Raw genomic sequence first — 16,027 nt, forward strand, 5'->3', positions numbered from 1 at the left:
GGCCCATGCGGGAGTCTGTCTGACTGCCTCTCCGTTTCCAACTTCAGAAAAGAAAAAAAAAGTATGGCAAGATATGACAAATTTTTTTTTTTTTTTTTTACAAAGACAGAGAGTGAGTCAGAGAGAGGGATAGACAGGGACAGACAGACAGGAACAGAGAGATGAGAAGCATCAATCATTAGTTTTTCATTGCGCGTTGCAACACCTTAGTTGTTCATTGATTGCTTTCTCATATGTGCCTTGACCGTGGGGCTACAGCAGACCGAGTAACCCCTTGCTGGAGACAGCGACCTTGGGCTCAAGCTGGTGGAATTTTGATCAAACCAGATGAGCCCATGCTCAAGCTGGCAACCTCGGTGGTCTTGAACCTGGGTCCTCTGCATCCCAGTCCGACGCTCTATCCACTGCGCCACTGCCTGGTCAGGCAAGATATGACAAATTTTTAAAAATAGTTTAAATATTCAAGTATAAAGTGTATATGGCAAAGTGCTTTAGGAAAATTAATTTGGGAAACAACTTGAACATACACACACACACACACACACCCACACCCACACACCCATATCCATGTAACCACCACTCAGGTGAAGCTGTAGAACATTTCATCATTCTAGAAGATTCTGTCATGCCCTTTTCCTGTCAATACTTCTATTAAATTTCTTTTACATCTTTCCTAAGGTAACTATTATTCTGATTTGTATCTCTATGGATTTGTTTGACCTGGTCCAGAATTTCATATAAATAGAAACAAATATAATGTTTTATGTCTAGCTTATTTTTTTTAGAGAGAGACAGGAAAGGAGAGAGATAAGCGTCGACTCATAGTTGTGACACTTTAGTTTTTCATTGATTGTTTTCTCATACGTGTCTTGATTGAGGGGCTCTAGCTGAGCCAGTGACCCCTTGCTCAAACCAGAGACCTTGGGCTCAAGCCAGCGACTTTGGGCTTCAAGCTGATGACCATGGGGTCATGTCTGTGTCCCCAGCCTCAATTTGGAACCCCTGTTCTCAAGCTGGTAAGCCGACATTCAAGCCTAATGAGTTGCTCTCCAGCCAGCAACCTTGAGGTTTTAAACCTGGGGCCTCAGCATCCCAGGTTGATGCACTATCCACCGTGCATGCCGTTGTCTGGTCCGGCTTATGTCTAGCTGATTAAACTCAAACTAATATTTATGACGTTTAACCATATTGTATGCATCTAAAGTTAATATTATTTTATTGTTGAGTAGTATTCCATCATATAGACGTAGCACAATTTATTTTCTTGTTAATGGACATTTAGATTATTTCCAGTGTTTGGCTATTAAGAATTGAATAAAAGCTACTATAAGCATCTTTATACATGTTAAAAAACAGTTTTAAAATACTTAAAAAAAACTTTTGTAAGTTTCTCTTTTTTTCTTAAATGATGGAGAATATGGAGAGGAGAGCATTATTTCAGATCTTTGAGTATAGTCTATTAAGTCACTAAGTGGATTAATCCCATTTAAAATGTGTTTTGCAACATTATACTTTATTAAGAGTAGCTAACGTGATCATATTAATGCAAATAAAAATGAAGTTTTATTTTATTACATAGTAAATGAAAACAATGACCTATTTCAATCTATTTCATCTAAGTTGTTTTTCTTTTTTATTGTGGTAAAATATATATAACATAAATTTTGCCATCTTAATCATTTACAATTTTTTTTATTGATTGACTTTAGAGAGAGAAAAACATCAATTTGTTGTTCCACTTATTTATGCATTCATTGGTTGATTCTTGTATGTGCCCAAACCGGTATCAAATCCACAACCTTGATGTATCGGAAAGATGCTCTGAGTTACCTAACCAGGGCACCGTCTTACCATTTTTAAGCACATAATCCATGGCATTAAATACTTTCATATTGTTGTACAGTCATCACCACTGTTCTCAATGTTAATTTGAAAAAGCAGTATAAATGAGACTAAGTACACCAAAATACATTAAAAGTTCAGAAATTATGAGATAATATTGAAATTTTGTTTTTGTTCCTACTTTAATTTAAAAATATATATATTTCTTTTATGGCAAAAGAAATCTAGGAAAAAGAAGTTTTACCTGTTTAAGACGACAATACCTCTTCTCTCATTACTATGATGCCAAAGTGAAAAGCTGTATAATTGGAAACATTTTCATAGTATAAACTCAGTCCTTTAGGAAACCACAAGTTCATGAATATGAAAAAAAGTATGAGTTCCAGATTTTCACTTAAATTCCAATTTATATTCTTGACTATATTCTGCTGAAGTTTTGAACCTCTTTGTAATGCTCACTTTGCTCATTTGCTTTTTCTAGACTGATATTTCTCTGTTCTCGGGGAGTATAACTCAGGTTGGAAGTCCTGTTGGGAGTGCAATGAACCTTATTCCTGAAGATGGCCTTCCTCCCATTCTCATCTCCACTGGTGTAAAAGGAGGTTTGTAGACTTATATTTAAACATGATAGTTATATATTCTAAATATTGACTTCTAATTAAGGGAAGGAGATAGAATTTAAGTAATAAACACCCTTCTTCAACAACAAAAAGCAACTACTCAATGCCATGAAAATAATTGATGTGACTAATTGTTTTAGAGTAGAAATTTGTGCTGTTATATTATAATGTTATTTCATTCATCGAAAGATTATAATATTTTTAATTGTAGTTTAAATGTAGTTAATTGGCAGTTTTTTTAATATTTAAAGGACATAATACTCTGAAGAGTTTCTTGTGGTTCTAGGTTCAGCACATCTGATACAGTTGATACATTAATTTAACATTCTGTTTTGAAATCTAATATACATTCAGAAGTGTACATATAATAAGTGGAGGGTACTGAACTTAAATAGCAATTTTACCATTAAAAAATACTTTTAGCAAGTTCTGATTAGAATCTCTCAATTTAAAAAATGGTTATCTTTATGTGAAAGTTTTCTTGTTAATATTTTTAAATTAGCATCCATTAGTACATTTTTAAAAGATGTTTTATTAATAATCTCTCCTCATGTTTTTCCTAGTCTTTGACCTGGTTTTCTTGCCTTCAGTCTTTCTCTCCTTTGTTTTCCACATTGTTGCCAGTTACCTTTTTAAACATAAATATTATCATGTCTTGTGTTTGCTTAGAAATAGTCAATGGATTTTCAATGCCTTCAGTATAAATTACTCACCTTAGCATACAATGTTTCTTATCACCTTATCTCAACTTACCTTTCTAACTTTATTTTCAGCCACTACCTCAGTACTTTATTTGCATACTATATTTTATTTATTATTTTTTTGAATATTCACTTTTTATACTTTCATGCTTTTTCTTCCTTTGTAGAAGAGTGGGAAGAGAGTGGACTTCAGAGCTGGACAAACCTGAGCTTTAATCTTAGCACTCCTCCATTCTAGCTGTGTGATCCAGTGGGCAAAAACATTTATCCTCTCTGAATCTTTTTCCTTGTCTTTAAAAAAAAAACAATTAGGCAACTACACTTACTTAATTTAAGAGTTGTGAGTATTAAATCAGATTTCATACCTGAAAGCACTTAGCAAGAAATGTCTGGTAGAAAGTAGGCAAGTAATTAATATTTTCTTTTCTTTGCCTAGGATATTCTTCTGTACCCTAGACTCCCTAAAGAATTTCTCAAACTTTCAAAATCCACATTAATAGAAAACTTTTCTGAATCCTTATGTACCAAGGCTGCCTCTCTAATAGTGTTTTGTATCTTCATCTCTGTTCTAATAGAAATTCTCCCCCCCCTTTTTTTTAAATTTATTGATTTTAGAGAGAGAGGGGAAAAGAGAGAGGGTGAGAGAGAGAAACATCGATTTGTTGTTCCACTCATTTATGCATTTGTTGTTTGATTCTTGTATGTGCCCTGACTGTGAATCAAACTCACAACCTTGGTGTATCGGGACTATGCTCTAACCAACTGACTACCTAGCTAGGTCCATTAATAGAAATTCTTATAGACTGTTACTATATTAACATTTTTCTCATTGTAACTTAGATATCTTATAGTTCTGATTCTTTCACTTACACCATGAGTACCTTCAGTCTTAATTTATGTTTGTATCTTCTGCTGCTAGTGTGGTGCTGGGCCTATAGTAGGCTCTCAGCAATGTTGGCTGATATCTCTACTTTCAAATCTAGCTGTGTTCTCATAGTTCAACAGTGAGCTATCACATAAAGTTAAGCATTCTTTTACTTGTATAATGTCTTTGCTCCTTTACCAGGCAGGAACTCCTAAAAATATTCTTTTGTAGTAAAATTACTTCTTGGATTTCAAATTTTGGCTACTTTAATAAATCTTAGATTAATAAGAAGTTATAGCCTGACCTGTGGTGGCGCAGTGGATAAAGCGACAACCTGGAAACGCTGAGGTTGCTGGTTCAAAACCCTGGGCTTGCCTGGTCAAGGCACATATGGGAGTTGATGCTTCCTGCTCCTCCCCCCTTCTCTCTCTCTCTCCCCCCTCTATAATGAATAAATAAAATCTTTAAAAAAAAAAAAAAATTAAAAAAAAAAAAATAACATTTAAAAAAAAAAAAAAAAAAAAGAAGTTATATTGGCCTACTCTGTTGTTAAAATAAATAAGGTTGCCTTTTCATTAAAAGTCACAGCTATTAGCTCTAATGCCAAAACCTTTCATACCAAGAAAGAACTAGTTATCCATTATTTATTTACTTAAACCACATTATCATCTCTTCACCACAATTTTGCAATGTTGTATTCCAGTCAAAAAACTTCATAAAAAATTTTTATTGTTAAGTCACTTAGTATTTCTTTTTCTCATAAATATTTTCATTGCTAGGATAGACATTTCCCATACATCCAAAAAAAAAAGTTTTTTTGGTTCTGTTGGTCAATGGGAAGTGGTGTTCTTTTGTTCTACCTGGCTGTCCCTTGATGATGCATTTTATATAAGACCAGTCAAACATATGCAACTTTCAGGTTTTCAATTCTTTTCCCTCATCTTTACACAGTATTCTACAATTGTTATTACCCATGATTTTTGGCTTCAAGCTGAGAGGACTACCATCATTGAGAATGGGGTGGCTGAATATGACCTAGTACTGTGCTTGTGGGGATTAAATGGGAACGATTCTGCTCAGAGTCTCAAGTGTTAACTTGTTCGTGTTCAGAATCTGATGTGTGATTTATTGGTGATTTTGGTGATATATTTATGGAATTCTTGACATTTACATAGAAAATTTCTTTTCTGAAACCATTCACTTATGATACTTTTAGTTTATTCTCTGGGTGCATTTTTTAAAGTTTAAATTTTTAATGGTAAATCTAAAACTCTATAATAGGACATAGAATAAAAAGTAGAATTCCCCTGCACCTCAATCCCTAGGCATTCTTTCCAGCAGTAATTAGCATATCATCACTTTCTTATATATCATGGATTATTTTAAATGTTGGTCTTATCCCTGGCTGGATAGCTAGGTTGATTGGAGCTTTGTCCTGAAGTGCAGAGGTTGCCAGTTCAATTCCCGGTCAGAGCACGTACAGAAACAGATTGATATTTCTTTCTGTCTATCTTTCTCGTCCTCTCTCTCTCAAATCAGTAAATAAAGATTTTTTAAAAATTGATCTTAGAACATGTAATATGTGAAATTCTTGTTATGATTGTTAGAGAATTTTTATGAAAAAATGGGTTGTCTTTAGATTTGGCACACATCGTTTTGTGGAGAAATCTCCCACATAGGATACCATTTTGTCATCCAAACTAGACTGGGTCATTTTTGAGAGTGAAAGGGGCCACTATTAACATGATACTGAGATAGCAGGCACAAACCTGTGTTCACCCTATCTATAAATCAAATGCTCTACTCTTTCCTGTGAATAATCAGCCTGTTCCTCTATCAGATTTCTTTCTGCATTTGTCCCTTTAGCCAGTCTCTTACATTGTTTTTTCTCCCTTTACAGACTATGCTGTGGAAGAGAAACCATCACAGATTTCAGTAATGCAGCAGTTGGAGGATGGTGGCCCTGACCCACTTGTATTTGTTTTAAATGCAAATTTGTTGTCAATGGTTAAAATTGTAAATTGTAAGTTAGAAATTTGTTTTTTATTTTTCTTATTTTTTACAAACCATTGTGTCAAGGGCAGTAGAAATTAAAAAATAAAAATAAAAATGAGCTACTTTACTGACTCATAGATAATAAATAAAGCTTTCAATTAATTATACATACTATTTTTTTTTTCCAGAGACAGAGCGAGAGTCAGAGAGAGGGATAGATAGGGACAGACAGGAACAGAGAGAGATGAGAAGCATCAATTATCAGTTTTTCGTTGCAACACCTTAGTTGTTCATTGATTGCTTTCTCATATGTGCCTTGACCATGGGCCTTCAGCAGACCGAGTAACCCCTTGCTTAAGCCAGCAACCTTGGATCCAAGCTGGTGAGCTTTTGCTCACACCAGATGAGCTCGTGCTCAAGCTGGTGACCTCGGGGTCTCGAACCTGGGTCTTTCGCATCCCAGTCTGACGCTCTATCCACTGCGCCACCTTCTGGTCAGGCCTATACATACTATTTTTATATAGAGCCATATCTTACTGAAAACTGGGTACTGAAGAAGTTGGTTTGTATAAAATAATATATATATTCCAGAGGACAGTTGTAGGACTAACAGAAACTTTTGCTGTTAGTCATACAAGGATGAGCTAGGTAAAGTCTCTATGGAGGAAAGCCAAAGAAAACTTGAACTGATCTGAGGTTCTTCCTGAGACGGGTATGTTATGTCCCAACTTACTACTAGGATAACTAGAGGTGGACGAATTATCCAGGAGGGTCACACAATTTACACGCTAGATTTAAATATCAGTAACCTTAATTGTGGTGCAAAACCTTATTTGGGAGAAGTGTTAGTTAACTAACACATAGTAAAACTTCAGTACATCTTAAGATTCAGAAGAAACTTCTCAATAGTTGGTATCTTCTTCGGCATCAGAATGAGAGAGAAGACAGTAACTTAAAATCTTGATTCTAGGCTGATGATGGAAAATAGAGAACATAGTTATCCTGGATGAACATTAATAGGCACAGTTTTGGAGAGAGGGAAAAAAGCACTGGGGGCTAGTCTTCTGGTTCCCACTGTGTGCTCATTTTAAGTTGACCTTGGAACCAGAAACATCTATTTCCTTAGAGGTTCTACATTGATGAAATGCAGATGTCTGGTTTACAGTACTTGCTAATCATATTCTTATATGTTTGGCCAGTGTTAATGCTTCCCATCTTTCCTTCTAGGATCAGATTTTAAAATAATATGCTCACTGGGGTGGTGATCATACAACACAATATACAGATGATCTATTATAAAATGGTACCCCTGAAACTCATATAATTTTATTAACCAATGTCACCCCAATAAATTCAATTAAGAAATAACAAGAAATATTTTGCTCAAAATTTCAATGTATTATATCTAATTTATAAGTTATACTTAGAAAATAACTAATCTAGAATTCTGAAATCACACCATCTTAGTATAGTTGGATTGGGCACCCCCTCTTTTGGTCGAGAAAGTAACAATTGCCAAAGTGAAAGAAGGGATCTTTTATTAGATTTTATTTACATTGTGGTATTCATAATTTTATTTGAATCCCTGTTCATTTCCTCTGGGAATCCCATTATGTTGGAGTACAAATGATAAAAGTGTCAAGGATTGAACATTATTTTTGACTACGTTGGCTTATGCTATTAGGACTCTGCAGAGTTTTATGGTGAAGAATTGGAAGTAAGTAGTCCAGAAGCCATCCTTTTCACTGTGTTTTATAGCATGAAGCCAAGTAAAGTCATGTTGTTTATCTAGAATTTTTTCCCAAAAAGGACTATAATTAAAACAGCTAGAATCTTTCAGTCACAGATTAATGTGTACATTAAAAAAATATTTTTTAGGCCACAACCTGAATTCAAAGCTATTATATTGGCTTTTATTGTGGTTATTGTTTCTGGTCTTACATAAGTAATTATTTCCCTTATTGAAGTGGTTTTTATGAATAAAGATGGGGAAATATATGTTTTAATCATTATAGCTAAGAATATGTAGTTTGGTTTTTACTTTTAAAGGAGTATGTTTCTTTTGATAATTATACCTTTTAATAATAGGAATTAAAATTTTTCAGTATATTTCTTTCACTGATACTTCTTTACTTCCTTTCCCATTGTTTTTCTAAGGGTTTGCCTCTAGAGCCAGCGGTATTGGTATATTTGATTTTCTATAATAGTTCTTTGGCTCAATGCAGTGCAATTCACAGGTTGAATTACACAGACTTAGAATGACCTATTTTACCCTTTGCTGTATTATAACTTAGATATCTGCGCATTTTTAAGGTTAAGAATTGAGAGGAATGTCTTTATGTTCTATTTTTATTCCCTTTATAGATGTGAACAGGAAGTGCTGGTGTTTCACAACCAAGGGAATGCATGCGGTGGGTCAGTCCGAGATAGTCATTCTTCTGCAATGTCTGCCAGATGAAAAGTGTTTGCCGAAGGATATCTTTAATCATTTTGTGCAGCTTTATCGGGATGCTCTGGCAGGTGGGAATGCTTTATGATTTAGTCTGCACTATTTATAGATGAAAAAAATTTTTAGACATACATGCAAATAATAATAGTCTTAAATTTGGGAGCCTGATGTCAGATGCTGATTTTGGTGGTTAGAACTTGCCATATTTGAGGAAATTATAAATTTTAGCACTTTACCTGGTATGGGTTTTTTTGTTTTGTTTTGTTTTTACAAAAGCTAGAATCAAAAGTTGTAAAAAAAATCCGTTAAGCTTGATATTCAGTTATCAATATCCAGATCAATTAAAATTATTAGTTATATCAGTCATCATTTTTTCTCCCTAACTTTTGTATCCTCTGTTTTCATTTGGACTTGATTTTCTTGCTGAAATACATCTATTTATTTGTTTTCTTAGTTAAAGTCTATGGTTGATAAACTCTGTTAGTTTTTGTATGGCTGAATTTTTTTTTCTTTGTCATCCCTGTTGAATAATTAGTTGGTTATAAAATTCTGAGTTAACGGATTTTCTCCCTATCTCCCTTCCTTTTTTCCCTCCCTGTCCTTCCTTCCTCTTCTCCTTTCCTTTCCTTTTTTCTCTCCCTTCCCTTCCTTCCTCTTTCCCTTCCCTTCCCTTCCCTTCCCTTCCCTTCCCTTCCCCCATTCCCCCATTCCCCCATTCTCCATTCTCCATTCTTTCATTTCTTCCTTTTACCTCCCCTTAGCAAGTGCTTTGAAGGCATTACTCCATTATTTTCTGATATATCTGGCAGTCTGGGTTTTTTTTAGGTATAGTAAGGGAAATACAGAGACAGACTCCACATGCACCCCAACCAGGATCCACCCGGCAACCCCTGTCTGGAGCTGATACTCTACCCTTTGTGCCCATGCTTGCAACTAAGCTATTTTTAGCACCTGAGGTGGAGGCTCCACGGAGCCATCCTCAGTGCCTGGGCCGACTTGCTTGAATCAGTCAAGCCATGACTGCAGGAGGAGAAGAGAGAGAGAAGGGAAGGGTGAAGCAGATGGTTGCCTCTCCTTTGTGCTCTGATTGGGAATTGAACCCAGGACTTCCACATACTGGTTGACGCTCTACTGCTGAGCCAACCAGCCAGGGCCTGCAGTCTAGTTTTTAATGGGGTTTTATTTGTCTTTTTGCTGTTGTGGCTTTTAGGATTTTCTCTTTATGCTTGATTTTCTGCAAGTGCACTAATAAAGTTCTCTGTGTGCCTGACCTGTGGTGGCACAGTGGATCAAGCGTCAACCTGGAAACACTGAGGTTGCCGGTTCAAAACCCTGGGCTTGCCTGATCAAGGCACATATGGGAGTTGATGCTTCCTGCTCCTCCCCCCTTCTCTCTTTCTCTCTCTCTCTCTCTATAATGAATAAATAAAATCTTAAAAAAAAACACAAAACCCCAAAATAAAGTTCTCTGTGTGAGTTTTTTTTGGTCAGGTTTATTGAGGTATAATTTATATACATTAGAATTCAGCTTTTCTGACATAGTTCAGTGAGTCTAGGCCAGGCGTGGCCAACAGTTTTTGCCCCTGGGCCAGATTAGAAAGAAAACTGTTTTCATGGGCCGGACAAAATATTAAAATTAAAAAATGTTAAATACAGCCTGACCAGGCAGTGGCGCAGTGGATAGAGCATTGGACTGGGATGCGGAAGACCCAGGTTCGAGACCCCGAAGTCGCCAGGTTGAGCATGGGCTCATCTGGTTTGAGCAAAAGTTCACCAGCATGGCCCTGGCTGGTTGGCTCAGTGGTAGAGCATCAGCCTGGCGTGTGGGAGTCCCGGGTTCGATTCTCGGCCAGGGCACACAGGAGAAGTGCGCATCTGCTTCTCCACCCCTCCCCCTCTCCCTCCTCTGTCTCTCTCTTCCCCTCCTGCAGTGGAGCAAAGTTTGCCCGGGTGCTGAGGATGGCTCTGTAGCCTCTGCCTCAGGTGCTAGAATGGCTCTAGTTGCAACAGAGCGATGCCCCAGATGGACAGAGCATCGCCCCCTGATGGGCGTGCAGGTGGATCCCGTTTGGATGCATGCGGGAGTCTGTCTGACTGCCTCCCCGTTTCCAATGACTGCCTCCCCGTTTCCAACTTCGGAAAAATACAAACAAACAAACAAACAAACAAAAAAACCAGTTCACCAGCTTGGACCCAAGGTTGCTGGCTCGAGCAAGGGGTTACTTGGTCTGCTGAAGGCCTGTGGTCAAGGCACATATGAGAAAGCAATCAATGAACAACTAAAGTGTCTCAACGAAAAACTAATGATTGATGCTTCTCATCTCTTCGTTCCTGTCTGTCCCTATCTGTCCCTCTCTCTGACTCTCTCTCTGTCTCTATAAAAAAAAAAAAAAAAGTTAAATACAAAAATGATTCGTTTAAGTAAACAAAATTTTATTATGTAATTTGTTTATGAATAAATATAAGTAATTTAGTACAACAAATTAACAAAAAAACTAATATGACGCGTGTTGAGGCGCTTTACATTGCCTATTTTTTTAACATCTGGCTCTATACTTGTAGTAGCTATTCTTAACACAGCCTCCAAATGTAAATCATTCAGTCTTGATCTTGTTGTACTTTTATTTAAAAGAAATCTTTTTATTTTATTTTTTACAGAGACAGAGAGTCAGAGAGAGGGATAGATAGGGACAGACAGACAGGAACAGAGAGAGATGAGAAGCATCAATCATTAGTTTTTCGTTGTGACACCTTAGTTGTTCATTGATTGCTTTCTCATATGTGCCTTGACCGTGGGGCTACAGCAGACCCAGGAACCCCTTGTTCTAGCCAGAGACCTTGGGTCCAAGCTGGTGAGCTTTGCTCAAACCAGATGAGCCCGCGCTCAAGCTGGCAACCTCGGGGGCTCGAACCTGGGTCCTCTGCATCCCAGTCTGATGCTCTTATCCACTGCGCCACCGCCTGGTCAGGCTGTACTTTTATTTAGATTCATTAAAGAAAAAGTTTGTTCACAAATATAAATTGAGCTGAAGATTACTAAATATTCCTTGGCAAGTTTTTTAAAATTTCCATATTTTCCGTCTTTCAATTGCTTATAAAAATTGCACAGACGAGTACAAAAGTTGTAAATCTTCATACTGGAATTTGTTTTAAAAATAAAGTAGTATCGCGAATCCATTCGACCAATTATTGGAAGTTAACTCTAGATTAGTCATGTGGAATTCTTTTTCGTGTATCACTATCCTTAAATATCTCGATTTCCAATAATCAAAGATGCTTTCTGCTTCTGAGTAGCTGAGATGTAACTTTCATTGTTGTACAATGGTTAGATATTGTAGTTTATGTATAACAATTTAAAAGTACCACTTATTTCATTTCCACAGTGCGTCGTGTGGAGAATATTAAAATTTAATCGTGGGCTGCAGAAACTCATTATGTGGGGGCCCGCGGGCTGTATCCTGGCCATGCCTGGTCTAGGCACACATATAGTTGCATATCTACCATCAAAACCAAGACATAAAATATTTTTATCATCTCTATACCTCCTGTACCCTACACCTGACATCTATTACTCTGATTTCTGTCATTATGGTTTTGCATTTTCCAGAAGATCATGTAAATGGAATCACATCTTTGTGTTTGGCTTATTTTTTCTGCTTTTTTAATGAGTATTATGTAGAGTATCTCTCATTGTGATTTTAATTTGCATTTCCCTAATGACTGTTGATATTGAGCATCTTTCCATACGATTATTTACCATCTGTAGCTCTTTTGCCCAGTTTAAAATTGGGTTGTTTTTTATTGAATGAAATAAATTTCTGTTCTATAGTTAATGGAGAGAATGGGTTGGTTAGCAATTATATATATGTGTGTGTTTATATATTACCCATGTATATGTATACATAAGCTCGTGCATGTATATATAATCTCATATGTTTATATGTACATACATTGCATGGATATGTTCTCATCAAATTTTAAACAGTGGTAGTTTGTATGTGATAGAATTATAGTTCCTATTACCTATCATTTCTACATTTTCTAAAATGAATATGTTTTTGTTTATATAAAAGGAAACATAAAAGGCAAGAAGAATTGGGTTTTCATACTGAGATTTTAGTACTGTATAAATTTTGGATACAAGTCCTATATTATATGATATATAGTGTTTAAAGATACTATATTGTAGTCCATCACTTATCTTTTCATCTTTTAAACTGTCTTTTAAATAGTGGAAGATTTAAATAATGATGAGGTTCAATTGATCAGTTTTTCTTTTATAGTTTATACCTTAGTTTCCTAAGAAATCTTTGCCTTAAATGTCAGAAAAGTTTTCTTCTGTATTTTTTTCTAGAAGTTTTATAGTTGTTAGCTTTTACATATAGATTTATGATCCATTTTGAGTTAATTTTTTTATTGAGGTTTGACATATACAGTATATTAGTTATACTATATTAGTTATACAGGGGTACAACATAGTGTTTTGACATTCGTATGCATTGCTAAGCGTCGCCACAGTAGTCAGTTACCATCGGTCACCTTGCAAAGTTAATGCAATGTATATTATTGACTGTATTCCCCATGCTGTACATTACATCACCATGACTTACCGGAAGTTTGTACTGTATTTTGAGATAATTTTTATATAGGGAGTGAGATATGCTTGAAAGCACCTTACCTTTTCTTCTTTTCTTTTCTTTTTTTTTCTTTCTTTTTTTCTTATGGATATCTAGTTGTTCCAGTAGCATTTGTTAAAAAGACTGTCCTTTTGCTATTGCATTACCGTGGCACTGTTTTTGAATATTAGTTTGCCTTATACAGGTAGGTCTGTTTCTGGACACTATTCTGTCCCATTGATTTAGATGTGTTCATATATGTAGATATCTTTTTCTTTTTATTGCTGAGTACTCAAAGTGTACTTTTGATCCGAAAACACATTTCCTTCTTCAATTTGGAAAATCCTTAGTTATTATCTCTGAATATTACTTCTTTTTCATTCCCAACATTGTCATCTTCTGGAACTTCTTTTTGATGTTAGAGCCTCTGAAATCAGTCTTAAGAATCTCTTCAATGCTTTTTGTGTAATTTTTCTTTTTGCCTTTGTGTGCTGGATCCTGGGGTACACTCTTCACTTTATTCTTCCCATTTAATATTTTCCTCTTCAAGAAAGCAATTTAAGAGAAATATTAATGTAAATTGATTAATATTGACATGGGCATAGTAAAGTTTACATTGTTACTGATTTTCAATTATTTTTTTTCTGAAGTGAGAAGCAGGGAGGCGGAGAGACAGACTCCCGCATGTACCCGACCAGGATCCACCTAGCATGCCCACTAGGGGGCAATGCTCTGCCCATCTGGTGCGTTGCTCCATTGTAAGCGGAGGTATTCTAGCACCTGAGGCATTGGTCATGGAGCCATCCTCAGCGCCCAGGCCAACTCTGCTCCAATGGAGCCTTGGCTGCAGGAGGGGAAGAGAGAGATAGAAAGGAGAGGGGGAAGAGTGAAGAAGCAGATGGGCACTTCTCCTGTGTGCCCTGGCCGGGAATCGAACGAACCTGGGACTTCCATACACCAGGCTGATACTCTACCACTGAGCTAACCAGCCAGGGCTGATTTTCAAAATTTTTATATAACATCTGAACAAAGCAAAAAGACAATTTTATTTTCTTCTCTTCTAAGTGAGAAGAGGGGAGATAGACTCCTGCATGCACCCTGACCCAGATCCACCTGGCACCCCCCTTCTGGGGCTGATGCTTTGCCCAACTGGAGTCATGCTTGCCAGCCAAGCTATTTTTAGCACCTGAGGCAGAGGCTCTGTGGAGAGTGTGGGCTGATGCGCTTAAAGCAATCAAGCTGTGGTTGTGGGTGGGGAAGGGAGAGAGAGAGAGAGAGAAGGCGGAGAAGGAGGGGTGGAGAAGCAGATGGGCACTTCTCCTGTATATCCTGACCGAGAATTGAACCTGGGACATCCACACACTGGGCCAATGCTCTACCACTGAGCCAACCGGCCAGGGCTACAAGACAATTTTGAACACAAAATATAAATGCAGGAGTCCTCGGGTTATGACACAGTTCCATTTCTACGACAGTGACATAACCTGAATTTTGCTGTAAGTCAAAACACACCCTAGCCTAAGTCACTTACCTATCCTAACACAGTTGTAAAATCATATTCTAGAACATAAAAACACAACTAAGCCACAGAAAAAGGAAAAAGACATAAATATACTGTACTGTATGCTGTACTGTAGTAACAAAAAATGACAAAAATGAGTGTTAAAAAAAATTCCTTACCTTTATTCCTGTGGTTGGCTTGCACACTGGAAGGGGCATTGCAAGGTGGGAGAGAGTGACCTATTGGGAGGAGGACGCTGGAGAGGCAGGAGAACCTGCAGAAGGTGCTGGAGATACTGGGTCAGGTGAATCAGGATTGCCTAAGGACATGCAGGAGACGCTGGAGATGATTCTACCTGTACTACAGGTGTTTCATCTCGAGAAGCAGCTGATGTAAAGAGTACAGGATCTGTTGTAGGCTTCTCTACCTTCTTAAAGAATTGTTCCAGCCTGACCAAGCGGTGGCACAGTGGATAGAGCGTCGGACTGGGATACGGAAGACCCAGGTTTGAGACCCCAAAGTCACCAGCTTGAGCGCAGGCTCATCTGGTTTGAGCAAAGCTCACCAGCTTGGACCCAAGGTCACTGGCTCGAGCAAGGGATTACTCGGTCTGCTGAAGGCCTGCGGTCAAGGCACATATGAGAAAGCAATCAATGAACAACTAAGGTATCAGAACGAAAAACTGATGATTGATGCTACTCATCTCTCTTCGTTCCTGTCTGTCTGTCCCTATCTATCCCTCTCTCTGATTCTCTCTGTCTCTGTTAAAAAAAAAAAAAAAAAAAAAATTTGTTCCAGGCTAGTGGCTAGTCCTGGCCAGTTGGCTCAGCAGTAGAGTGTCAGTGTGGTGTGTGGAAGTCCTGGGTTTGATTTCTGGCCAGGGCACACAGGAGAAGTGCTCATCTGCTTCTTCACCCCTCCCCCTCTCCTTTCTCTCTCTCTCTCTCTCTCTCTCTCTCTCTCTCTCTCTCTCTCTCTCTCGCAGCCAAGGCTCCATTGGAGCAAAGTTGGCCTGGGCACTGAGGATGGGTCCATGGCCTCCGCCTCAGGTGCTAGAATGGCTCTGGTTGCAACAGAGCAATGCCCCAGATAGGCAGAGCATCGCCCCCTGGTGGGCATGCTGGGTGGATCCCCATTTGGCATATGCGGGAGTCTGCCTCCCCACTTCTCACTTCAGCAAAATACAAAATAATAAAAAAAAGAGTTGTTCCAGACTAGTCTGGAAGGTTGACTTTTTCTCTTTCAAAATCTGCCTATATCATGGCAAGGCATCATAACAGCTCTGTAGACCTTACTGAATCTCATCTGTGTACAATGCTAACAGCGTAATCCAGAGAACACACATGTCTTAATTTTTTTGTTTTTATGGGAGTGATCATCATAAACTTGAAACGTTCTATGTTGAGACTGTGGTAACCTGAGGACCTCCTATAAACTT

At 37.5% G+C, this 16,027-nt stretch overlaps 1 protein-coding gene across 2 annotated transcripts in view; it reads left to right on the top strand.

The window, feature by feature from the left end:
• Nucleotides 1-16,027, top strand: part of ZFYVE9 (zinc finger FYVE-type containing 9) — a 159,583-nt gene that overhangs the window by 82,795 nt on the left and 60,761 nt on the right. For both annotated transcript variants that reach the window (XM_066376264.1, XM_066376265.1), the window contains 3 exons: nucleotides 2,324-2,444; nucleotides 5,929-6,051; nucleotides 8,388-8,543. In XM_066376264.1, coding sequence (XP_066232361.1) covers nucleotides 2,324-2,444; nucleotides 5,929-6,051; nucleotides 8,388-8,543 — 400 coding nt within the window. The remainder of the gene's footprint in view (nucleotides 1-2,323; nucleotides 2,445-5,928; nucleotides 6,052-8,387; nucleotides 8,544-16,027) is intronic.

The sequence above is a fragment of the Saccopteryx leptura genome, chromosome 3, assembly GCF_036850995.1.
Source record: "Saccopteryx leptura isolate mSacLep1 chromosome 3, mSacLep1_pri_phased_curated, whole genome shotgun sequence".
Lineage (NCBI taxonomy): Eukaryota > Metazoa > Chordata > Mammalia > Chiroptera > Emballonuridae > Saccopteryx > Saccopteryx leptura.